The 25,698-nt window shown below is 44.8% G+C and overlaps 1 protein-coding gene across 11 annotated transcripts in view; it reads left to right on the top strand.

Annotated features, from left to right (window-relative positions):
- Window positions 1-9,013: 9,013 nt before the first annotated feature.
- EPHB1 (EPH receptor B1) overlaps window positions 9,014-25,698 on the top strand; it is a 350,847-nt gene continuing 334,162 nt past the window's right edge. For 8 of the 11 annotated variants that reach the window (XM_008171781.4, XM_042853436.2, XM_042853435.2 and 5 more), the window contains exon 1: window positions 9,020-9,379. In XM_008171781.4, coding sequence (XP_008170003.1) covers window positions 9,307-9,379 — 73 coding nt within the window. In that variant the 5' untranslated portion in view covers window positions 9,020-9,306. Of the gene's footprint in view, window positions 9,380-25,698 lie in introns of all 11 variants that reach the window. The other 3 variants (XM_065556231.1, XM_024108396.3, XM_042853438.2) reach the window with 3 other exon arrangements.

Genomic DNA, 25,698 nt, shown 5'->3' with positions numbered 1-25,698 from the left:
TAGAAATACCGCTGTCCTTATTTCTAGCAACTATTTTGATGTTCTTTTAATCTTGGTCCCTAGATGGGTCATTGTTAAAGTCATGTGACAATAGAACAAAATGACCAAAAGTCACATGCTTCTAACACTCAACAAAGACAGTTGTAGAATAAGAAAAAACAATATTATCCCTAAAGCTATGCAATCTACCTGCTTCAGTAGGGAGCTGGAGGACATGGATCAATGTTCATGTCACAGTCCCCATCAGTATCTGACCTCGGCCAGGTAAACTAATGATCCAACCAGCGGATCAAATTCAGTGATGAATCCTGGTCACGTGCCACCTGAGGCATGTTGTGCATATGCTAAGGAGAAGTATGGAGCTCTGTCTTTAACTTTCCCCAGCCTCTCTTGCCTGGCTTCCTGCTAAGCATGTAGCCTCACAACTAGAGCTGATTTTTTTGGATGGGATTGTTTTTTATAAATTTCAACCAACTCCATTTTGAAAAAAAACCCTAAAATTCTATGGAAGTTTTCCTTAAAAAATTCAGGGTTTTTTGGTCAAAATTTGAATTTTTGTTAGAAAATTTAGCTGAAAAATCAAAATTTGAAAAATATTGTCCAGATGCATTCACAACGTGTGTTCCCTTATCTCCACTGATCACAGCATGTGGCCTTCACCCAGTATTCTTTGCAGCTAACACTCCTCACACGGAACTTGTGGCAAGTTCAACACCAATTACTTTGTTTACAGCGTGAATATAACAGAACAAATTCCCTACAGTTTGAAGGTCTTACAGTCTTCACAAGGTGAGATGGGGAAGAGATCTCTCCTCCCTGAGATCTTGGGTTTCTCTGGCTCATCCTTCCAGCCTACCCTTCTTCCTCTTCCCATCTATCTTTTAGCTGTCCTCAGCCAATGAGCTGAACTACCATGTTTATTGGGTAATCAATCAATCAATCGATCCTGAACCATTTATCACCCTGATCTGCCCCCTGTGGGGCCACTTACCAAAGGACCAGAGTGGTGAGTCAGCTAAGATTGCTCACACTCTGTCACAGCCCTTTAATGGTACTGTTCATATTTGATCATGAATATTCTACATTCAAGCTGTGTGGCTAGGTTGTGATTGGTCAAATACTTAACATGGCATTTTTTCTGTGGCCTATTGGAGAAGGATGCAACCACTTGTGGAACAAATATTGAAATTCATGTCACAATTTGCTTTCTGTAAACATCTGACTGAGTAAACTGGATTGCTGAAATATTCATGGAAAGTAAATTTCCATAGAAATTTTGACAATGTACTCTGCAAAGTGGGTTATTTACGTTGCTCTATTGGAGCAGGGTGCAATATGGTATGTTCTGCAAAAATTAAAAAATAGTGTCTCCATTTTTTGTGAAAAAAATTGAAAATTTCAAACAAAAACTGATCATTGTCCAGTGCTTTGTTTTTGGCTTTTCAGTGTTTGGTATTTTTTACTTTATTATTAGTTTGTATTGCGGTAGAACAATTTTTCTCCCCTTTCCTTTTTACCCCCTTTTTTCATTTCCCCCCTATTTTCTATTTCGCCACTGAATCAGGCCAAACGCTCCCAAACTGAATAACTCACCATGGGGGCGGGGGCGGGGAGGGGATAGAGTCATTTTTGCTAAAAAAAATGTCCAGTGATTTTTTTTGTTGAAAAAAATCAGAAAATTTTGAAAAAGCAAAAATCTTCTGTGATGGTGTTCATTCCCTCAAAAGTCTAAGTTTTGTTAGGGGGAAAAAGGATTTGAACAATTTTTTTTGACCAGCTCTAATATGTATCAATTGCACCAGCTGTTCCCTTTCCATTAAGAGGACAAGGTTTGAAGACTCCACCAATCCCCCAGCAAAGCATTACACAAAATGCATGAATACATGCATCCTCCAGGCTGGTTGCAAGGTCACCCCCCGCCTTCCCCTTTCCCACTCATACATTGAGGTGTAGCTCCAAACAGGGAATCTTGTTGCCATGACTGTCTGCTCCCTCCTGCACCCCATCACTGGGTCTGGCAGGTGTAGAGGCTTCTGGACCATGAAGTTTTGCCCAGATAAGTGAATAGTCATAACTGAGAGCAGCTGCTCCCCACCAGGGCTCAGCCCCAAATTCCTGCAGAATCCTAAATGAGCAGGGCAAGTGAAGATTGTGCATATGGCAAAGCAGATGGCAAAGCATGCAACAAAGGTCCTGCTGCCCCCTCCATATCAGGACCAGGACGTGGGCAGTCTGACCTACTGGCCAGACCTAGTGGTCAGAGCCAGAGTCAAAGCTAGAACCAGGAACTAGACCTAAGCCATGGCCAGACATTGCACAAGAATCAGGCTCCATGAGCAGCCAATCACGAAGTTGCTCAGACAACTTCCTGTGCCTCCTTCTGGAATAAATAGTATGGTTGGGCCAATCGGTGGGGCCAGTTATCATCCCCAATCAAGGTCTTCATAGGCAGTACTGCCTGGAGAGGTCAGAGTTCTGCTAGCACCTCACTTCCATTTGTTCTGGGTGGGCTGTCCAATGGCAGCCAGGCTGTGAGGGTTGCCTGAGAACCCTTGGTTTGAGACCTGTGGGCACCTACAACCATGTTGTACTCACTTTTTCCCCCTCACTAGCTGTGGAGAGTAAGAAGAACTGCATGCCCCATTGTTTGTACTCCTGCAGCCTGAATTTATCTCTCATAATCTCCATAGTGCGGGTGGAACCCTTTGTATTTTCTTGCTCAGCATGTTAGAGGCTGAAAGGGACACGATGGAATCTCATTATGAAGCATTTCTTTCAGTGACTTTAGATGATAAGATGCACAGACTCTGATTTGCATGCCACTGCTTATTGAAGGGCTCACACTGATCTTTAAAGTGTTTGATTTTCCTCTTGCTAAATACCATCAGCGTTTTAACTCTGAGGGATGAGAGCATTATCAAAGGCAGCCCCTTTAACCACATTTTAAAATGATCACATCCAGGAGCTATTTTTCCAGCCACCAGTAAAAAGAAACATTCTAATGAAGTTCTTCTGGATTTAAAAACTGTAAGCGGTCATTCTGAAAGGCCGTTGCTTATGCCGGGGATAGGAATAGTCATTTTACAAAGGCAGAAAAAGCAAGACCTTTTGTACAGCTGCTGCTGCGTGGCTTTGCTGGTCCACTTCTGAATTGTATTACTTAATCACTGTAGAGTATGGCACTTCAAGAGAGTCAACAACACGAGACTCCTCACTTCTTACTAGCTGTACTTAGCCAGGCTGGTGGGGCAGAGAGAGAATGAAACCTGAGAATGATCTGAGACCATTAGGATTTCTTGGGCAAGGCTTGTGTAAGTGGAGAGCCAATGGTGAGCAGAAGCCCATGTAAAATCTATGTGTTTGTTAGGCCAAGTGATGTGAGGATAAAATGGAGACCTGCATTTTAGGAGTGATGCTGTCTGGGTATTACTAGGACAACTTTGTTGTTCCAGAAGATATGCTTTCGTCAAACACAAGTTGTTTGGCTCAATACAGGGGTAACGGTGAAATTTGATGGTCTGTGAAATACAGGAGGTCAGACTAGATGATTTAATAGTCACTTCTATGAATGAATTGTCCTTCTACACAAAAGTATAGAGGAGATAATGGCTTTTTGCCTCTTACGGTAAAAGAGCAAGGGACTGACTTGTTCAGCATCTCACACTCGCTCTCTCATCACCACAATAGTCATTAGCCTGGCTGGAACACTTGCTATTCTGCTCCTGAACTCCCACTTAATTCCACCAGTGCATCTCCAGCCTCACCCATAACTAGGAATGAAAGGGCTTTACAAAGGTAGGAAAAAATCTGAAAGGCTGGATTCTTATCCACACTGTTGCAATGTTCTGTCCACTTCCCCACAGTGCCCACAGCAATCCCTATGCTCCCTTCACTTCCTGCCCTTCCAGAGGCAGAGGAGTGGGGAAAGACAATGTGCATCTCCCTAATCTAGCCCTAAGAAGCTAGCAGGGTTTAAAAACAAAGGGCTAGATTGTGGTTTTTATGCCACAGCCCTGCAGGGCGGTGCTATTGATGATAAGGTGTGAAACCTGAAACTAATAAAAAACACAGAATGCAGAAGAATCACCTGCATTTTCTGTTTCCATTAGTCTGAATTTTGTACAGAGCTATGAAACAGGAAAGATTGCTTCTTATCAGTAGAGGTTCCTGAGGTGTGTGTTTTGTTTTGTTTTAAATGGAGCTGTTGCACAACACATCAAGTAGCAATGTAATCATTGTAAATCACCATTTGTTTTCCATGGGATTCCAGATGAGTTAATAACAGATAATGGCCCACAATTCAGGAGTGTCTCGTTTCAGCAATTCTCTTTCATATATCAGTTCAAGCACAGCATATCAAGTCCTTGTTACGCCCAGAGAAATGAATTACCTGAAGAGTCCGTATGTAACCCTTCTGCCCATCTAAGTTGTCAGCAACAAGGGCCGGATTCTGTATCTAGGGGTTCCGTTTCAATAACACAATGCAAAACCGGCTCGAGCCCCCACCCAGTGACCTGGGACAATTACATACCACCCCCTGGGTGCCGCTAAGAGGCAATACTTCCCCTCTCGCAAGCACGGAGTCTGAGTGTAACAGAAAATGTTTAATAACATGAGGTAAACGACATCAGCATTAAATTGGAAAAACACCACAAACAGGATTCATAACACAAACCATGAGCAAAAAAGCCACCCCAGCAAATTGGGCTGTGTCCTTTCCCTTTGGTTCTGGAATCCAGCAACCCAAAAATCACCCAGAGTCCCCACAGTCCAACAGACCCCAAAGTCTCTTGGGTCCAGCAACCACCCAAAGTCCCAAAAGTCCAACAGACCCCAAAGTCTCTGACCCTGGTCAGTGCAGCCCCAGAGTAAAGAGGGGGGCACGCAGGGTGTTAAGGGGCACCTTACGTGATCTGAGGCCAGCTGGCCGTCTCTCTGTGGGCTTCCGCCACAGCCTTCACCACAAGCCAGTCCACTTCCTGCCATCCCACAAACTGCTCCGCTCTACAAGCTGCTCCACTCCGCTCACCGACCTATGAGCTGCTCCAGCCGTCCCCGCAACAGCTCCGCTCGCCATTCCTTGGGCCACTCCAACCAGCCCCTCAAGGCTCCATGCCGCTTGCTACTCCTCCAGTCGTCCCCACAAATTGCTCCGCCAGCTGCTTAGCAATATAGCTTCAGGCTCCCCCACTAGTTAACACAGCACTCAGTGATCTCAGCTCTTAATAACTTTACCTGTTTTGTGATTTCAGCTCTTAGCAATTTCAGCTCATAGTAGGGGAGCCCCAGTGCTAGTACACCATTGGCCCAAAGTGAATTCAGCTTAGCAGCCTGTAACTAGATGCCTAATGGAATCAAAGTTAGCTCTGACATTCAACAGTGGAGAGAGGCAGTAGTGCAATTGGTGTTTCAAACCCTCAGAGGGGGCCCATACCATCAAATACAAAGACCTGTCCCCCTCCTCTCTCAATTCACTGGGTTTTGTAACCCATGCCCCTTGTCAAGCAAGTGCTACTTAGGTAATGGTGAAGGACTCACTCAGTCCTTCTGTCATACAACAGTTCCACTGGCCTTGATTCACAGAATCAGGGTAACAAAACTTTATTCTTCCTGCCCCAATAACAGAGAAAACTGGGGATCCCACACCAGCCAAAGTAACCACTTTGAGTTGCTGTTGTTTCATGCCAGGCGAGTGGGTGTGCCTATGCAAACAAGATCAGCCCCTGGAGTTCTTTTCCACACTCGCCATAATTCACCACCAGATGTCAGGGTAGAGCTCATCCTGACTCTGCTTACACGTATGAAGAGCAAAGATGTTGATTAAGAAAAGTCAAGGGAGATTGAAAGGATCCATAATTAGCATTAACATATCCTATAGTGCTTTTTTAGTATCACCAAAGTCCAGAAACATAGTTTGAAGGACAAAAACCTTAGTACCTACATCTAACAAGCTTCTTGAGTCAAAAATAATTAACCCTGAAGGAGTTATAAAAGAGCCATATGCTAGGAATCTAGAAAAGAAGGAAACTATGGCAAGGTAACAAGCTTGACCAAGACCATAAATCAGAATCACCCCTGAAAGTCAGTGCTACAGGAGAAACAGAGGACCTATAAAGAAAAACAAGGAGGAGACCAGCTCTATGTTGCTTGAAGGACACCTTGAAGGCTACTGCCAGTGCTGATGGGCTGCTAAATACAGTGCACATCTGTCCAATGGATAGTGACAATGAAAAACATGAAGAGCAGCAAATATAGGCTCCAGGGGTAGATCCACTTCAGCATATGCAGGCCACGGCAGCAGGAGCTGTTGTGGGAGCAAGGCGTGGCCATGCTCTCCGAAAGCCATTGTGGATGCGAGGTAGTCACTGTCTAGTAAGAGGCTGAATGATGTTCCTGACTGTCAGGAAGTTAAGTTGTTTGTGCTGACCTGCAACCTAGATGTGACTATTCCTGTGTGTCATTAACTGGCTGTCTAAGCTTGCTGTTTTGGGTGGATGTTTTGCTTAAATTGTGTCTGATTAAATGAAAGGAGGCAGTGGCTACCAACCCCTGCCTTGTAAGAGGGGTATAATGTATCCTTGACCCAGCCGTGAACCTGGCTCTGGAATACAAAGATCAGCTTTTCTTATCAGCTCTCCTTCCTCTCACATTTTATAACAGGAGGATCTACTCCGCTAAGCTTCAGGTACTTCAGGATCCCGGCAGATCTCATGAGACCCACAAGAAGAAAAGGGGGACATCCTTTTCTTTGTATTTCAGTAACCCCCTAAGAGCCCCAGTCATGGACCAACACCCCCTTTGGCTAGGTGCTGTACAAACACATAACAGAAAGACAGTCCCTGCTCCACAGCACTTGTCTCCTCTGTGTCCCCTGGCCTAGTTGGATCCTGGTGATACATGGAAAGCCCCAGCTCTTACAGGGGCTGCACTTCCCGCGGTTCCCACGGTTCCCACGCCGTGACTGCCCCCAGGGTCTGCAATGCAGAGAGAGAGGCAGCACATGCTCACACAGCTTCTGGCTGCTCCTGTGTTCCCTGTGTGTCTGAGTGGGGGCAATATGGAGGAGCCTAGCCAGCTCTCTGCCCTGCCCCATGATGACCCTCCAGCTCTGAAAAGGGGGCTTCCTCAGGTTGTAGGGTGATGTCAGCCTGTCACAGAGCTCGAACTCCTGACGAGAGCTGGTTGGGAATTCTCCAATGAAACATTTTTAGTCAGAAAATGCTGATTTTTCAAGAGTGAAACTGTTCACAGGGAAGGGTCAGTTTCAGCATATTTCCCAACTAAAAAAACCCCTGAAAATATGTTTTACTTTGTCAAAATGTTCGGTTCTGACGTTTTCTAAATGAAAAGTTTCCTTTTTCAGCAACTTTTGGTTTCAAAGTTAATTTACCATTAAAAAAAATGTTGAACTTGAAACAAAACATTTTTGAAATTATCCAAATGAAACGTTTCAACTGAACAATGCAAAAAAATTGTCAAAACATTTTGAGATTTCAAATTTTTGTCCTGGTTCAGGAGGGAAATTTTTCAATAGCATGAAAATTCTCACAAGCCAGGAAACCCATTTCCCGCCTACTCTTAATTTCAGGTAGTCAGGTATCTATTTGTGCACCTGTAGTTAGTCCTGTGGTTGGGTGAAATTCAGCTGGGGGGCAGAGAGACAGCACACAGGCTAGGCATCACATAAGCCTTATTTGGAAGGCTCAAGTCATGTATGGGTGTTCAGTGGGATAGCTCAGTGGTTTGAGCATTGGCTTGTTTAAACCCAGCGTTGTGAGTTCAGTCCTTAAGGGGGCCATTTAGGGAACTAGGGCAAAAATTTGCCTGGGGGTTGGACTAGATAACCTCCAGAAGTTCCTTGCAATCCTGATATTCGATGATTAGCCCTGACATCAGAATCACGATTTAGCAACAGAACCCAACCATTCATCTGACATGCTAGGAAAAATGGGCAAGAAGATGCAGCGTTATTCAGAGAACAAATGAGGCAAACTGGCAGATAAAGGGGAAAAAAAACAGTGGAATCAAAACTGGATATGCCGGGGCTTATTGTCATTTAGAAATCACAATCCATGGCACTGACTGATGCAGCCAGATTACAATTTAAATTGTTAAAAGGTACAAAATCCCTCCCCAGAGTTATCACCGGGACAAACAAATATCCAGAGCCAGTGAGCTCTTTGTCAGCAGGCCCTGGAAAGCTTTGCTCCTGTGCTCAGTGACTGGAGCCAGCATCTTTAGACAGTGTTCTAAAATGGTATCTAGCAGCCTAGTCCAGTTCTCACAATCCAGGTGATTTGGGAGGAGGAGGGGATTGAATTCATGAGTCTTGCACTTACAGAGATCTGGGTTTAGTCAGGTTTGGTCGTGTTCTACATTATTTTGATTTCTTCTTCTTCTGACATGGCCATAGTGCCTCTCCTCTCCTCACATTTACACAATACAGGGCAATTATGGGTGGCCGTTCGGGACCAGGAGAGACCCAAGACATACTAGAAAGAGGGCTGTAGACTAGATGTGTCAGAGCCCTGTAGGGGAAAATCATTCTTTTAACATTCAAAATCATATTATTTGGCCTAAACTCCAGGATCCCTTCTTGGAAAGGGTTAGCTGACAGCACACCATCAATATGTTAGAAGATAACGAAACCTATAGTCAATAAGAAGCCGATCGCTGCTGAAAATAAAAATAGGTGGATTATTTACCGACAGGCAGGGCTGGGTTGTGAATAGTGATCTGAATTTAGTGCTGTATCAGTGGAAATGTGTGTGCAATACTTCAAAGGACCACTAGGGGGAGCTCTTTCACTTCCTTATGGCTCTCTCCCCCTCATTCTCTCCCAATGCCTCGCTGCAAAAGTTTTTCTTAAACTAACAATACCAGTGTAAGGAGGTGCTCTGCGCTGATTGGATGGGGGATTTTTGTAGGTTTGATTCCTTGATTGGACAGGAGGTGTTGTGGGTGGGAAGAGAGTTGATGGGGGGGGGGGAACCCTTTCCCTCCCCCTCTCTCCAGCCTCAGTGGCTGATTTTGTTCTCACTGTACACTTTACTATTGCTTGCAATGTGACACTAAAATATATACTCTCTCTCACACACACACACCACATACACACACACACACACTCATGCACGCACACAGACACACACATTCACACATACCTACACACACACATACACACACAGCACTGGGGTATCCAAAGTGGAATACTAAAGGAGATACATATATAACAAAAAGCAACAAGAAGGGAAACCAATCTTGCCAAACAAGGAACTATTTTTTTATAACTCTTATTTCTTCTGAAACATGTTTGGGTCTACCATGGCACTGGATTTTGTAGTGGTTTTCTGCTTGGCATCTGCAATTGCAGCAGTGGAAGGTAAAATACAAACAATAATGGGGGAAAAAAACTTTTGTACCCGGGTTGCTCTGTGAGATGTTTTAAAATGCATGTTGTTTCTTCCTCCCCTTGTGCAAAAGGCAGCTGGTCTGGTGAAGGGCTGGCAGGGCTAAGGGGTTGCCACATGCGACATGTAAGGAATCTGCGATACTTTTTTCACTCGTGCCCGGAGCAGAGCCAACCAAGTGGATTTCCCATGATCTGGCTCTCGGAATGGGAAGGACTTCTTCCGCCCCCTCCCTCCCCCAGCCAACAAGGCAGATGGACTAGCGGTTTGCCCTAGGCTAACCCCCATTCCCTCCTTGGCCAGGGAAGATGCTGAGCTGCATTGCAGGGCTTGTTTAACATATTACAAACTGGCAGCTTGGGGCTGAAGCAGCGGTCAGTGATTCCAAGGAAGATGGGGGGATCTTGGAGCCCAGGGTTGGTCCAGGAGATTGTGTTCAGACAGGATCTTTGATTTGCCGTTGCAATAACTCTGCCCCTCGCTCCTTCCTATACCCCTGTCACTCTCTTGCCGTGTTTGTCTCTCTCACTTTCCGGGTCTCTCTCTCGCCTTCCTCCTGCGGCTGGATCCCTTGGGCTGAGCAGAGCGGGGGGCAATAGCTAGCAGAGATCCCGGCTTTCACGGCAGGCAATTGCTGCTCTTTGTGCATGTGCATATTTGTGTCTGTGCTTGTCGCTGGAGGCAGCAGGAGCAGCCTGGGTTTAGCTGATGCCCAGGGCTGCGGGTTTACCCCTGGGGGGAGACCGAGCAGGGGTGTTTTGCGAAAGGGCATGCATTACATACTGAAGGGCAGATTATACTAGGAGCAGCCAGGCAATTTGCTGCTTCTTACCCATGGTCTGGAGATGACAGGCTTCTGTATTTTAAGGTCTACATTCCCTAGCAAAAGAGGTGTAATTTGTCTGCATATAGATAACCAAGCCTGCAGGCGGCTTGAAAAATCATATTCTAGCCAAAGACCTTTTTTGCTAGCTCTGTCCCTTAGTAAGAAAATCCGTAGCGCTAAGGAGAGCAAAGGGACTAGGTGGGGTGCATTTAGCTTTAGCTATCTATAGCCATATGGTCTCTATACTAACATTTAGTCTAGCTATAATTCCAGTGCCCTCTGCATTGAATAGCATTCTGTACTATAACTATACTATCCATTATATCAGCTGTATCATTCAGAGTTGGAGTCCCTATATCTTTCCTTCTGCTCCTCCTCCTTCCCATGTCCCTGGGAAAAAAATGTGCCACAGCCTTTTCCAATGAATGAAACATGCCTTAAATCAAAACCTGGCTTTCTGTTTCCTGCTGTCTGGCGGGTCTGAGTTTATTTTGCAAAGCAAGGAGGCTCAAGAGAATTCAGTGAAGGAAAAGAAACTTTCCCACTAACACAAAGGAGAATGTTCATTTCACCAAACAAAATGAAGTGGGAGTAGCTTCATGAACAACTTTTGGGCACAATCCATTTTTGGAATCAACTGTGGGCTCTTGGTCATTTGCATTTGGAGTCAGGATTGCAGCTTCAGTATTCTCGTAGCCCATCTATTCTAATTTTAAAACAGTCATGTTTGTGATCCAGCAAAGAAAGGGAAACAATTGCAATAGTTGCGGCTTAGATAGTGAATAAGAAATCTGATTTATAAGTCTGAAATGATCGTTGGTTAATAATACTAAACAGAATCTAAAACCTGCTTAGTTGGCTGTTATGTGCAACAGGGTGGAGAAACTTAAAAAAAAATTGAAATGTCATCTTTTTTAAACCAGAACAGTACCGTTATTCTTGCTTTTTGTGATCTCTTCTTTAGGTGATGTAGTAACAGTCAAAATCCCTCTTCTTTTTGTTGATGACTGCAGGAATCCTCCTTTGAATCTCTGCTTTATCCAGATTGTAGCTCAGGGAAAAGATTAGTGCAGAAAGATTTTTTTCCCCCAAAAGGTGATTTTTTGTCATTCCACTCTTCTCCCAGCTGGTGGTCTTTGCAGGGGTTCTTTATTAAAATTTGTTAGATGCTAGGGAGGCATATGTTGCCTTTAGAAAGCAGAGGGGGAGCTGGTTGAAAGCTGCTGAATTCTTCCTCCTTGAAATTGGAAGGTTGCAGAAATACACTGATTAAAAAAGTTAAAACAAAAAAAGTTAACCTGTAGTTATTCATATCAACAAAACCGATTCCAAGCAATCACACAATGAAGAGTTCCCCCTCCCCCCTGAAAATTATGCATTTTGGGGGAAACAAAACATATTTGTATATATTCTGCAGCCCAGGAACTGTTTAATTTATTTGTCTCTAGCCTTCCAGCCTCTGGACTGCTCTTTTGAATTCTGTGTGTGCTGTGGTGGGGCAAAGTACATCTGTAACGTGGCACCCCTCAAGATGACATGTATCTTATTTATTTTACTGGACTTCCATTATTTTTGTTTAAGCCTTAGGAGGAAAAAAATTTTCTGGATGAGAACAGGTTTTGACAAAAATCAGTCTTGGATACTTGTTTAGGGAATTAAGAGAGAGAAGGAAAATGTTTGGGGAAAAATATTAGAAATCATTCTTCAATTTACTAAATATTCTGTTATTTCCCTTCCAACCCTGGTGATCCTTTGTTACCTTATTTGTGTGTTCCTTTTCTTTCTCCCTTTGTATAAAACAGCCCCTGACAATGATGGTCTGTATGGTTTGAAGGTACAGACCTGTAGATGTTTCTGCTCCTGAAATTGCATTTTGAAATGTGGCAAAATGAGCTAATGAATGTCACCAATAAGCCTCAAGAAAGCCCTGGCCGGAGCAGTCTGTGTGCCAAAAGCTGACTGCCAAGAGTTAAAAAATACAACTTATTCAGCAGAATATTAAAGCAACCCGCTCTCCAGGCAGTACAATCATTCACTTATCCCCACACCCCTCCAGCCTATCCTTCCCCCTCATACTCTACATATGGGCATCTAACCATAGGTAAAAGTGACCCCAGCCTTGTGGTTTGGTTATTTGATTTGGTATGAGTGTGTAATGATCAGAAAAGTGAATCAATAAGACGTCAAATCTCGCTCTCCTGGGTGAACTGTTTGTGTCTGTGGTCTGTGAGGCTTATTGTTCTCCCATCTGCCTCTTTGACTGCTTCTTGTTTTACTCTGGAAGTTCTCTGGAGTTTAGGAGATAACCTCTGGGCAAACAGCTCTGCTTACCAGCCTAATTCCTCTGTAACCAAAGAGAAAGCAATCCAAAGCAAAGGCATTGCATTAATGGTAATGGCTGGGACACGTGTTGTAAGTGGAGGGTGTATTGTAGAATGACTGTACAGTTGATTGGGACATGGCTGTCAAAGGACTATGATATCAATGTCAATGTTATTGGTAAAAAAACAGAGCTCTGATGCTTGTACAATATTCCAGTGATAGGAGTCTGAGTTCCTGGCAGATGAGTGTCTGCTATTCCATCCCATGGAGAAAATAGGAATGATACCTTCTCAAACCAAACTGTGGTGCCTCCCTGCTAATTGACTCTTTTAATGTTTCGCTTGTCTTCTTTATCCCTACTGGTTCCATACTGGGGGGCTTTCTGCCTTGGTGAATGAGATTTCATTTCTGTAGCCTTTCTTAAGGAATTTTTGTGTTTACTGAAGTGTCAGAAAGGAGCTGGCAAACTCACTGCTCCCTTTCTTTTGGGATGTTGTAATTAATATGCAAGACGCTAGAGACAGATCCTACTCATATGGAAATCCGTGGCCCAATTTCTGCAGGTTGGGTCCCTTAGTCTGTAGTGTAATGGTAGATATGCTCTCCCTTAGAGTCAGTTTGGGCAACAAGTATGATTTCTGTTGACAGGTTAGGTTAAGGGACAGCTGCTGCATGTCCTGTTCAGATCACTGTATATGTGGCTTTCTTCTATATGGCACAGTACGATTTTTATTGTGCTGTCCTGGGAACTGACGCACATCTTATTGTACTCTGCTGCTTTGACCGTGGAATCCCACTTTCTGTATATACTGTATAGATTCACATTGTGATCCATGGGGAGATCACTCACACTGTGCTCTATGGGACATGTAAAATAACATGCTGACTACTGACTGCCACTGTACTCTACCAAAATCAGGACAGCAGCTACAGAGGCTGAAGGCTCATCTTGTGCCCATAGAATCACATCATGCAATAAGATATCATCCATGTGCTTTAAAGGGCATTGTGCTGCCATTTTCACTGGCCTGTGAGATGATTCATCTTCTGACATCTCAGTCAAGGAAGAACAGAGTCCAAATATTTTAGCGTAAACCCCAAAGAGAAATAGATACAAGCACTATAGACATTGCGAAGCAGGCTCATGGGGCACATACAACCCACTCTTCACTGAAAAACAAATGTAATAATGCAGAAATACAAGTCAATGTACCAACAATACATGTGTTTTCTGCTAAAATAGACTATTGAAGCAAGTAGCAATGCTGGAATCCTAACAGCACAGCCAGCTGGCATCATATAGCAGAGCTCATTGCCTCCTAGTGCAATATCTAACCATAGGATAGGCAACCGGCACTAGAGGAGAGTGGATGTATTTTTAAAGCTCCAGCTCTACCTCCATCATAACCCCTGGAAGGCTCCATGGAACTAGAACCAGGTCTGCAGAGCTTTAGGCAGTTAATGTTCTCACATCACCACCGGGAGCCTGCATAAAGTCACCTCCAAGGAGCATGCTGGAGAATAGGCACCACAGGATGTACAACCCAACAGGTCCAGACTGACAGCACCCGGTGGCCGTCTGATTGCCCCATGCTCAGTATTTAACCCTAGACAGTGGCCCAGGAAATTGTCTGGGCAGCCATGCAGACTTTTGGCCTGCTGTGATTTCATATATCACTTTACTGGCTGGTCTCGTGTCTCTGACTCCAGTCTGGCACTGGCTCCTGACTGCAGCCTGGTAACTGCTGCTGGTCTCTAGTCTCTGACCCTGGCCTGAATCTGACCCTGGCTCTTGCCTGTTGATCTTGGCTCCAGCAATTGCTGTGATCCCTGTGTGCTGACTGCTTGCTCCTGACTGTCTGTGGCTTGGTAATCCCAGCCCGGCTGTGCTGCTAGGCCAGACTGCTTATGCTCCGGTCCCATACAATCTCACTGCTCTCATCAACTCAAGCTTAACAAATAGCACAAGATGGGCAAGACTCTGGGTACATGGCATGTGGTAGGGGCTCTCTCAGTATGCAATAGCCAGGTTTGTTGGCTTCCACCCTTGTGATCAGGCAGATTTCTGATCTGGGAGTCTGCCTGGAAGTTACTGCTGAGAGAAACAGCAATAACACCTGCCTTTTCCTGAAGGTACCCAGGGAGATTTGGGGGCAGTCAGTGGGAGGGCGCCCTCAGCAGCTGGCTGCCCTGGGTGAGATAAGATACCGGGGCAGCTGGGAAGCCCTGGATCACCACGTTGGGATGCAGAATCTGTCTGGCTCTCAGGAGATCTACAGGATTATGGGGATGAACTTAATTTCTCTTCCATGAGTGTGGGGTGGGGTAAGTATGTCCCATTCAGGGCAACTGCATCTGTATTCCCCCGCTGTGGACCAGCAAGGGCACCTGCTCTAGGCTTCCTGCAGAGCTGTCACCTCCCTTGGATGGAGACCCATGTCTCTCTCCCTCCTGAGCAGGGTATTTCCAGGCTGCCCCATTCCCTGCCTATACTGTTATTCTCAGCAAGCCATGCTACCTAAACGGGTCAGCATCTGCACTTGGCTTACCTTTCATCGGCTATGAACAGTGCAATTGCCAGCAGTTATATGTCCGTGCACAGCTCTTTCCAAGCAAATACATTGATTCTTAAGGTAAAAGCATTACAGATAAAACCTATTAAAACAACAAAAGAAACTACATGCCTGCTTAAAGCTTACCAGAGGTCACCCATTAGTCTTATGGGGCCTCAATATGCCAAAGTCCTTCCAACCTTTCCCAGGAAGCAGTGGGGTTACCCTGGGACAGAAGGGCCTGCCCATTTGCTAGATCAGAAAGAAGACCCTGAGTCAGTTTAAACTCAGGCCACTTATCCAAAAGTCCTGTCTTTGCCTGTTGGTCTCTGGAGAATTCGGAGTGTGAACCAGCCTAGGCGAGCCTCTCCAAAGGCCGTGCCTCTCTGGGGGTGTTACAACCTGAGTGAATTTGTCTAATCACCCCGCAATGTTCTTAATTCCTGGAGGGCTGTGGTCACAACTGCATACAAACTCTGGCCCACAGTGTTGCCTGATCTAGTGATTGCATATTAATTATATTGATCACTTAAGAATTCCCAATTAACACTGACCTTTGGTAGGTTCTCATCCCAAGATCAGGTCTAGTATTATCAGCTGGGAGCCCCGATATGCCTGGTTGTAACACTCACACTTAGGAAGAACCTTCTGGATTTGTAATGGTTTTGTTAACACAGTTAGCAAAGCTACAAACACTTCAGCCCAGCAAGGTAGAGAGAGATAATACAGGAGCAACCTGATACTCACACCATTCCCAAAGACCACCCTTCCCAAAGACCTGCAGTGTTAGTCATCCTCCTCCTCCTCAGGCTCAGCATCACCAGTGGCCATCGTCCTGGCATCTCCCAAGGTAGCCAGGCCCGTATACAACTTCTATAATGTGTGACACTGATGCTGCTTTGCCTAATGCATATTCAATAGAGGTTGCATCCGCTTAACCGCTTTTCCTTATTTGTTTTGCTTCGCCCTACGACTTTGGGGTGCCCTGTTTTTCATACGCCAACTCAATAGTTTCCCTTATACTCATTAACATTTACATCACTCAGTCACCATGACAACTTGTGCTTAGCACATTGCTGACACCCTACGTCTGCAAAATCCCCGAAATACTCTAACTGGCTTTAACTGGTACATTGCAGCATACATTTGCTAAATATCAGCAGTTTTAACTTCCTTCCCTCATGCAGCATTTTATCTTCTAATGTCTTGTGATATAGCATCACTTACTGGTTAGTTGCTTATGTCAAATCTTTCTTTGGGCCTGAGGACTTGTTTAGCTAAGCTAAATATCTTACAAGCCTGAGGCCTGTAGGCTTTTGCATTAGGGCCTTAAGTTATACCTATATCTTACCTAGCAAATACCTATAGGCTACAACAGTGATACATAAACCTGCTCTTAAAAATCCCCAATGATGGAGATTCCACAGCCTCCCAAGGCAATTTATTCCAGTGCTTAACCACTCTGACAGTTAAGAAGTTTTTCCTAATGTCCAACCTAAACCGCCCTTGCTGCAATTTAAGCCCATTGCTTCTTGTCCTGTCCTCAGAGGTTAAGAATAATTTTTCTTCCTCCTCCTTGTAACAATCTTTTATGTACTTGAAAACTGTTATCATGTCCCCTCTCAGTTTTCTCTTCTCCAGACTAAACAAACCCAATTTTTTCAATCTTCCCTCATAGGTCATGTTTTCTAGACCTTTAATCATTTTTGTTGCTCTTCTCTGGACTTTCTCCAATTTGTCCACATCTTTCCTGAAAGGTGGCGCCCAGAACTGGATACAATACTCTAGTTGAGGCCTAATCAGTGCAGAGTAGAATGGAAGAATTACTTCTCGTGTCTTGCTTACAACACTCCTGCTAATGCATCCCAGAAGGATGTTCACTTTTTTCCCAACAGTATTACACTGTTGATTCATATTTAGCATATGATCCACTATGACCCCAGACCCCTTTCCGCGGTACTCCTTCCTAGGCAGTCATTTCCTATTTTGTATGTGTGCAACTGATTGTTTCTTCTTAAGTGGAGTTCTTTGCATTTGTCCTTATTGAATTTCATCCTATTTACTTCTCCATTTCTCCAGTTTGTCCAGATCATTTTGAATTTTAATCCTATCCTCCAAAGCACTTGCCACCCCTCCCAGCTTGGTATCATCCGCAAACTTTATACGTGTACTCTCTATGCCATTATCTAAATCATTGATGAAGACATTGAACAGAACCGGACCCAGAACCGATCCCTGCAGGACCCCACTTGTTATGCCCTTCCAGCATGACTGTGAACCACTGATAACTACTCTCTGGGAACGATTTTCCAACCAGTTATGCACCCACCTTATAGTAGCTCCATCTAGGTTGTATTTCCCTAGTTTGTTTATGAGACGGTCATGCGAGACAGTATCAAAAGTCTTACTAAAGTCAAGATATACCACATCTACTGTTTCCCCCCATCCACAAGGCTTGTTACCTTGTCAAAGAAAACTATCAGGTTGGTTTGACACAATTTGTTCTTGATAAATCCATGCTGACTGTAATTTATCACCTTATTATCTTCTAGGTGTTTGCAAATTGATTGCTTAATTATTTGCTCCATTATCTTTCCGGGTACAGGAGTTAAGCTGACTGGTCTGTAATTCCCCGGGTTGTCCTCATTTACCTTTTTATAGATGGGCACTATATTTGCCCTTTTCCAGTCTTCTGGAATGTCTCCTGTCTTCCACGACTTTTCAAGGATAATCGCTAATGGCTCAGATATCTCCTAGGTCAGCTTCTTGAGTATTCTAGGATGCATTTCATCAGGCCCTGGTGATTTGAAGACATCTAACTTGTCTAAGTAATTTTTGACTTGTTCTTTCTCTATTTTAGACTCTGATCCTACCTCATTTTCACTGGCATTCATGATGTTAGACGTCCAATCGCCTCCAACCTTCTTGGTGAAAACTGAAACAAAGTCCATCCCGAAACAAATATCCATCTCAAAGTCACCCAGCTCAGCCAAATGATGATGAGGAAATTCCGTGGGCTGAAATTTGTGGCGTTTTCTTGCTATATGTGTGGATTATTGCGGTGGGCGCTAAGGCTCAGCCACAGAACCTGTGAGCTGACATGTGACTGTCTCTCTAACATGCTTACTGCACATGTTCACACTGAACTGATGCTGTAACACACTTAGGACAATAGGGTAGTTCTTAGGGGAAAATGATTGCCCGTTGAGTTGTCAAAGTGGCCTTGACAGGGCAAAGATGACGATCTCAGTCTTGATTTTTGGATACACTTTGCTTTTAACTCTGAGACCATAAAATTCAATGCTGGCCTACATGTGTAGAGAACACCGATATGTGATGGTGTCAGGACACAGTGTATAGCTTATAGACGTGGGCTATGCATATTTTATGAGCATTCCTTTGGGTTGCCATGTGTGGCAGGGACATAAACGTACAGGTCATGCCAACAACAGTTTTGAAGACCCCTGGCCATCATGTATTTTGTTGATGCCATTTATTGTACTTTTTAAATTTAGTATCTCTCCATTTCCCCCCTTTATGATATATGAATTACTCTGGGGTAGACTGAGCTATTCTTATGACTGTTGGCATGCTCCCAATTGACATGAGGGACTGAAGTCAATGGAACTACTCATGTTAATTATACCAATTAGTGCCAACCTACTAAGGGTTGCCCTAAGAAAAAAATGACGTTATTTGTACGCATTTAGATTCGTGACAACCTTCAAATATGAAGTCAACTTGTAAAATCGTTTATGTGTGTGCTGACAATCATGACCACATGAGTGGTACTGTCTGTGATATATGCTGGTTACTGGTTGAATTTTTCACCTACAGTAGAGATTCAAACTCTGCTGCGTATGAAAAATACATCATGTAATTTTGGGGAGGATAGCACTTAGACTCTGAGTACAGAATGTACCTCTCTCTCTTTGTGTAGATATATGGCTAGGTAAACACACAAAGCACTCTACAAATCAGCCTTCTCATTGCAGAACTATATAAGAAATCACACAGTAAGCCAATGCCTCATTTATCCTTCATATAAACCCAGCCTATATATATATATAGTGTAGATATTATGATATAGCCTTAAATTCCATGATCCTGTACAATTTTTTCCACTGGACCCCTGCTTAATTTAGTGCACGGGATGGAGCTGCTCTGGGGATGGATCAGGGATGTGCAGAGAATGAGGCTACTGTCTGTAGTACCCTGCCTCCTTTGCTGCATTCAGCCCCTTCCCAGCCATCTCTGGAGGTGGCAGTGGAGCAGATGGGGAGTCCTTTAAGGCCTCTGGGAAATGTATCTATAGTCAGAAGAGACAATGCTGCGGCTTAGTGAGGGGTGTTGTCAGACTCATTGTCTGCTATTGATTTTTAACAAAATTAAGCTCCCAAATGGTTCTTTTTTAGAGTCAGTGGAAGTCACTTGTATTAGGGCAAGGCTGTCTTTGTGTTTATAAACATGGATTCATTGGCTGGGGTGTTTTCTTTCAGAGGAAGGTTGATTGTGATCAGCAGCAAGAGTTTACCTCTGTCCCTGTGTTGCAATATAGTGATTCCTTTTGTCATCCTGGGTCTTCATTATCTTGCCCTAAATCTACTCTAGGCACACATGTTCTGTTGGCAGAGTCATGCACAAGGGGCTGGCTTGTGAGCCCTGCTGCGTTCACGTGCAGGGGAGTAAGGGGGTGGAAGGAGCTTCCTGACACCTTGGGTTGAGCTACCTGCATCACCAGAGACTGCGCAGGAGGGGAAAGCAACAGCTGTCAGGCTGCTGCCTCCTACCCACAGGAGGTGGGCAGAGAGTGGGGTGGGCAGAGGTAGGGCATGTGCCAATCTGTGCACTATAGAAGGGGAAGTAAGCTGCAAAAGCCACAGGGCTAGCACAGATTCCTCCCCTCTGCAGAGCCCCTTACTCTGGTTAGGTTTCATGGTTACAGCCCAGCCCAAGTCAGGGACAAAACCAGAATGTTAAATCCTGGATTCCATGGGGGACTGTTTTTTACAAGGAAACTCTTAGAAGGAGAGATGAGAATTGAAACAGAAGGGGAAATAGATTGACCCAGGGAAGGTGAGAAAAGCAGCCAGTCCAAGGATGCACCCTCCCTGGGATCACTCACTTCTCCATCCAGACCAAGGCATTCTTCCCCTCTGGGTTATAGCCTGCAGCAAGCTCCATCAATCATGCAAAATTGTCCTTATGGGGGCCAGCACAAGGCCTAGCTACCACTTAAACCCTCAACGATAGGGTTGGTGGGGGGCTTCAGTGATGTCTCACCCTGTGCTAATGTGACATGGATAAATGCAGTTCAGATACTCACCCAGGGACTGCAGCAGGCTGCGTTTCTTAGTTGTGTTCCATTAAGGTGATGCATCTGGAGTGTTGTCTACTGCAGTGGTTTTCAACCTTTTTCATTTATGGACCCCTAAAATATTTCGAATGGGGGGGGGCAGATCCCTTTGGACATCTTAGACATAGTGTGCAGACCCACAGGGCCCATGCACCACAGGTTGAAAACCACTGCTGTAGTGGATTGGGCACAGGCTGGGAGTCAGGAGACCTTTGTTCTAATCCCAGCTCTGCTGTGTTGCGAGTCTCTGATCCCCCACACTTTTGTCTGCCAGGTCTACTTAGCCTGTAAGCAGCTCAGGGCAGAGACTGCCTCTGAGTGTGAGGATACAACACAATAGCTTTCCATTCTCCATTGGTGTCCTTGGGCACTGCAGTGCTGCTCCTAATGAATAATGTTTAGCAGTGCTGCAGCAGCTCTGTGATACAAGCAAAGGGGGCTCTAGGACTAGAAAAGGCTGCTTCATTCATCGTATGGTACCTGACTAGTCCTTTTTTGAAAATGGTATCAAAATGGCTCCTTTTCTGAGCATGAGGCAAGTCACAATTCACTGAGCTCCGTGTGAAGAAGTGTTACCTTCCTATAAGCACTTTTCACCTGCTGCTGCTTCTGTCTGGGTTCCAGAGTAATGGGGCTTTAAAATTAGTTCAAAGTGCTTCTTTATGACTCCCTGCACCGTGCGGTCCCTGTTAGACTCTTGACAACTTTAATCATAATCCCCTCTTAACCAAACCTGTCGAAGAAGAACATTATTATTTCTACTCTACTGAGGAAATTACTTTGATAGTAAAGTAATACCCTGGGAGAGATTTCAGGTTTAAAAGAAAATTTGGGATGGAGAATTTCTGAAGTATAACATAGCAATTGATTGAACCGGATTTGAAGTTAAAAAGAATGTCCCCTGGTATGGTCATATAAAGAAAACACCGTTTTATGGAGCTTATATGTCTTATAAATTCACTTAGTGTAAGAGTTTTACTTACTAGATTAAAGATGCAGAACACTGGTTCCTTTAGCTGTCTAGGAGGTTGTTCTCCCATAGACTCTGCTAGCTCAGGGTAGAAACATCTGTTCCTGTGCTGCTAGGATAGACCCATGTAGGCTCCAGCCAGCTAGTTCCTGCCCCAAAGAACTTACCATCTAAATAGACAAGACAGACAAAGGGAGGATTTTTATCTCCGTGTTACAGGTGGGGAACTGAGACACAGAGAGATGAAGCGACTTATCCAAGGTCACGCAGGAAGTTTGTGTCAGAAATAGAACCCAGCTCTCCCTGAATCACAAACAGTGAGCTATCCACTAGATCACGCTGCCTCTCAAAATATCATTTGCCACAGTAGGGCTGGCCCAGTGGTTTCCAACTGAATCTAATGAGGGGAGAGTTGCCCAGATTCCACTGAACTGAGAGTTGAGCGCTGAACTCCCTTAGATTCCTTTGAGAATGCCAGCTGCGAGTCCACCGCCCAAAATTCCATCGGACAGTATTTATAGCATCTACAGAGCAGGAGAATAAAGTGTTCTGCCCTTTACTGGGGTATGTCTGTGAGTGTACTTATATCTGAACATGGAAGGTCATGTAAATATCACATTGATTTCTTAGTCACATGCAGAATGAATATTGCTTTCCTCATTTTCTTATCAAACGGTAGGGCTTAGGTCTATACCTTTTATAATAACAGTATGTACACAGGACTTACTGTAACTCACAGTCTATACTGCCTCCCCTGCTATATTCCCTTGTATATCTGAAGCCCTTTCAATTACTGATGGTGTAAAACAATAATTTGCACTGCAAACAATTCTGTTTATCTTCAATAAAATACTGGTAAGTACTCTTATGGCATATAGAAGGCTAGCCTTACTAGAGGTGGTTGAATGTCTCTTTGGTACTTTTCATATAGCCACTTGATTTTTATTTTATGGTTTTGTTGAACCAATTATTTTTATTTTTGGACGACTGACTGTACTAATATTTTTGCAGTTTGTGACGGGAAAAGACAGACATAAAAAGATGATAATGAGCATGAATACTCAGCTTTTCCCACACTCTGCAGTCACTCAGAAAATGCTGTTTCTCTTGGTCTCTGATGTTAGCTGAACTACATTTAATCACATTTAGTATCTAGATAGAGGATTGAAATGGGCTGGTGTTACACATTTTAACCCAGTATTTTGTAGGAGTTCCCAAGATTTCAGCAAGTCAGATGAGAATCAGATTTGTCTATTACTGTCTTCTCATCGGATACAGTGTCTGCTAATGCAGTTTCTATCTATCCCATCCCACATCATCATTGTCATTATCAACATCTCCTTTGTTCAACACTGACTGAGGTTATGAGCAGATTCCATCCCACATCTCCCCTTTTAAAAATCAGGGTTTCTTTTGACCTTTTTCAGCTGTGTGTGTGCATCATCACTACCTGGTCTGCCTTGTTGTACAAGCAAACATTGGCTATCTCAGTGGACAGCAGCAATATAACATTGTTCATAGGAAAAAAGTAGCTCTTGCAATTCCAGCTGTCTACCTCTGTGGCCCTTGTCACCATAGTGTCTGAGCACCTCATGTTCATTAATGGATTTTATTCCCTCACACCCTGTGAGGTAGAGAAGCCTTATCCCCATTTGACAAATGGAGGCCCAGCAATTCAGTGACTGGCCTAAGGCCACACAGGAAGGCTGTGGCTCAGCCAGGAATTGAACCTTGAGAGCACTCAGGTCCAAGGTCAGGTGTGTTCTACTGCTCAGCCTTCCATAGCAGCGTTCACCTGTTGGAGGAAAGCTCTCTCCTTCTCAGGCCTAGTCTTTGGGGGAGAAGACACAATTTCTGGGTCCACTCCCCAGCAGAGGAGCAAATTTGTGGAGAAGACCATTAAGCAGTGGGTGGCTCTTGTGGCTTAGGACAAGCTTTGAGACCTTCTCCGGAAGCCGTCGACCATCCTCACCCCAGCACAGTAGCTGAGTTCTAGAGAAGTACAAGCAAAAACTCTGGGATCTTGCTCCCCAGCAGAAGATATCAGGGCCAGTCGGTTCCTTCCTCCTGCTCTGCCTGGCTTCTCTCCTGTCTGACCATCTCTTTGCACAGAGGGCAATAGTAATGTCAGCTTTCTCAGGCCGTAGGAGCCAGCGTCTGCTGAATTGCATGTCTGAGAGCAGAGATTTGTCTCCTGCATACTCCCTGAGTATCCTGTATTGAGCACTGAGAGTGACACTCTCTCCTGTGCATTGGGCCAGCCCAAGGTCTATGCACACCCCAAATCTCACAGAAGCCCTACTTTGATGGATTAAGTGCGACATGAGTGGCTGCACAGGTCTTGTGCTACCCCTTGGCGCAGAGGGGATGTTCCTCCAGAGAGAGTCAAGGGGCTAGATCCACAAAGGGATATAAGTGCCTGATTGCCAGTTTAGCTCAGTGGTGAGGGATAAGACCTGGGTTCAAGTCCGTCCTCCACATCAAGCAGAGAGGATCTGGGTCTGCCACATTCTGGGTTAGGTGTAGGGTAGAAGGGAGGCACTTCAATCTCAGTCACAGGTGAGAAGGGCCTGACCTGCCTTCAGTACCTAACTCCAAGGGAGGCTCACAGCTGAGGAGCCTGTGTGGGGAGAGGTGCCTCCTTTTAGTCCTGAGTTATGTACCCAAGTCCCTTTGAGGGGTGGGGCATAGGCCACACCCCCTCCTTGGCATTGCCTGTTGGCTAGTGTTGGTGTCTCAGCAAGCTGTCTTTGGGAATCCCATTCGTAGGCTCCTCACTCTCCCTGCACATCGTACAGGTAACCAGGGTGCCTAACGCGGGGCAATGAGTTCCGCTGGGCAGCATGTCACCTGAAGTTAGGCACCGCAGCACTGGGCCTGAATCCCCCTTATGGCTCTAGCCCAAGAGCACCTACCAAGCCATGCCTTGTTCATTGCTTGCATCCTGCATTTGTCACTACACGGCTGAGTTAGCCGTGCAGGCGGGATCTGCTCATCCTCCTTCTCTCTGATCTTTCCGAAAAGCAGGATGCTACAGCACTGAGGTCACTGATTTAGGAGTCAGGAGACTCCTGCTTGCTATTTCTATTTGCTGCTGAGCTGCTGTGTGACTTCCCCTCTCGGTTTCCTCTCTCATCTCTTGTCTCTTTAGAAGAGGGCAGGCACTGTTTGTTTCTATGTGCATGGACAGTGCCTAGCACAAGGGGGCCTGGATCGGCCCACTACACTACCGCTAAAAATCATACCGCTTAAACTGAGCCTGCACCAGATACGATCAACACTTGGTTACATCCAAACCAATTTTCACACTACAAGGCAGTTTGTCAATGAGGGCATTTTCCCTGCCAAATTTCATCTTGCTGTCTCTTCTCTGTTGCAGATCGAGAGCTATTCAGATAGAGTGAAAGGATTTTATGTAATGGAGAAGTTGTATATTCCCCTTCCCCAACTTTCCTGATATGCCATAAGAGCGGAGCCATTTCTGCACAGAGTCTCCCAAAATACCATCTGTGGATAGAGAGCAGGCCTGCACAGTGCCAGCCCTAAGGGCGAAAGTTTCGTAAAGCGACTGAAAACACGGCTTAGAACATAAACGCTTGTGCAACTTTGACTACAACAGCAGTTGTTATGGCTCCCACTATAATTATTGTTAATTCTCCTTCCCCCGGGCACTTTACACCTAGAGACATGGGTAAAAAGTCTAATGGTCAGGAGCTATGAAGGTCTAATCGTGCCAGGTGCTGAACACCCTAATCGACTGTGGACTTCAATGGGTGTTAAGGGTGCTTATCATTTCATAATAGGTGCTTTGTACCTCTCAGGATTGGTCCCTAGCTCCCACATCCAAGATGGGGGTGTAAAGGGTTTCAGAGGAAACCTTGATGTTACAGGCTTGAAATCTCTGGTGTCCTTAAATAGTCTGTGTAGGTTGGTAATAGCACCTAGCTCTCACACAGTGCTTTTCATCAGTAGATCTCAAAGTGCTTTACAAAGGACTTAAGTATCATTATCCCCATTCTACAGATGGGGAAACTGAGGCACGGAACCATCCACATTCATCTAGTAAACCAGGGGCAGAGTCAGAATTAGAACCCATGTCTTTTGGATTAGCGTTCATGCAAGTGAGAAGCACATCACAGGAAGGGGCTGGGCAGTCTCTGTCAACGCCCCTTCCTTCTAACCAACGATTCCTCTCTGTCCTTTCAACTCCGGGCCTTCACACATGGTTCTCTTCCTCCTACGAATCCCCTTTCTCTAGCGTGTGT

Source organism: Chrysemys picta, chromosome 9, assembly GCF_011386835.1.
Source record: "Chrysemys picta bellii isolate R12L10 chromosome 9, ASM1138683v2, whole genome shotgun sequence".
In the NCBI taxonomy this organism is placed as follows: domain Eukaryota; kingdom Metazoa; phylum Chordata; order Testudines; family Emydidae; genus Chrysemys; species Chrysemys picta.
Note: the sequence above shows the minus strand (reverse complement) of the source record. Positions and strands in the feature narration are given on the sequence as shown.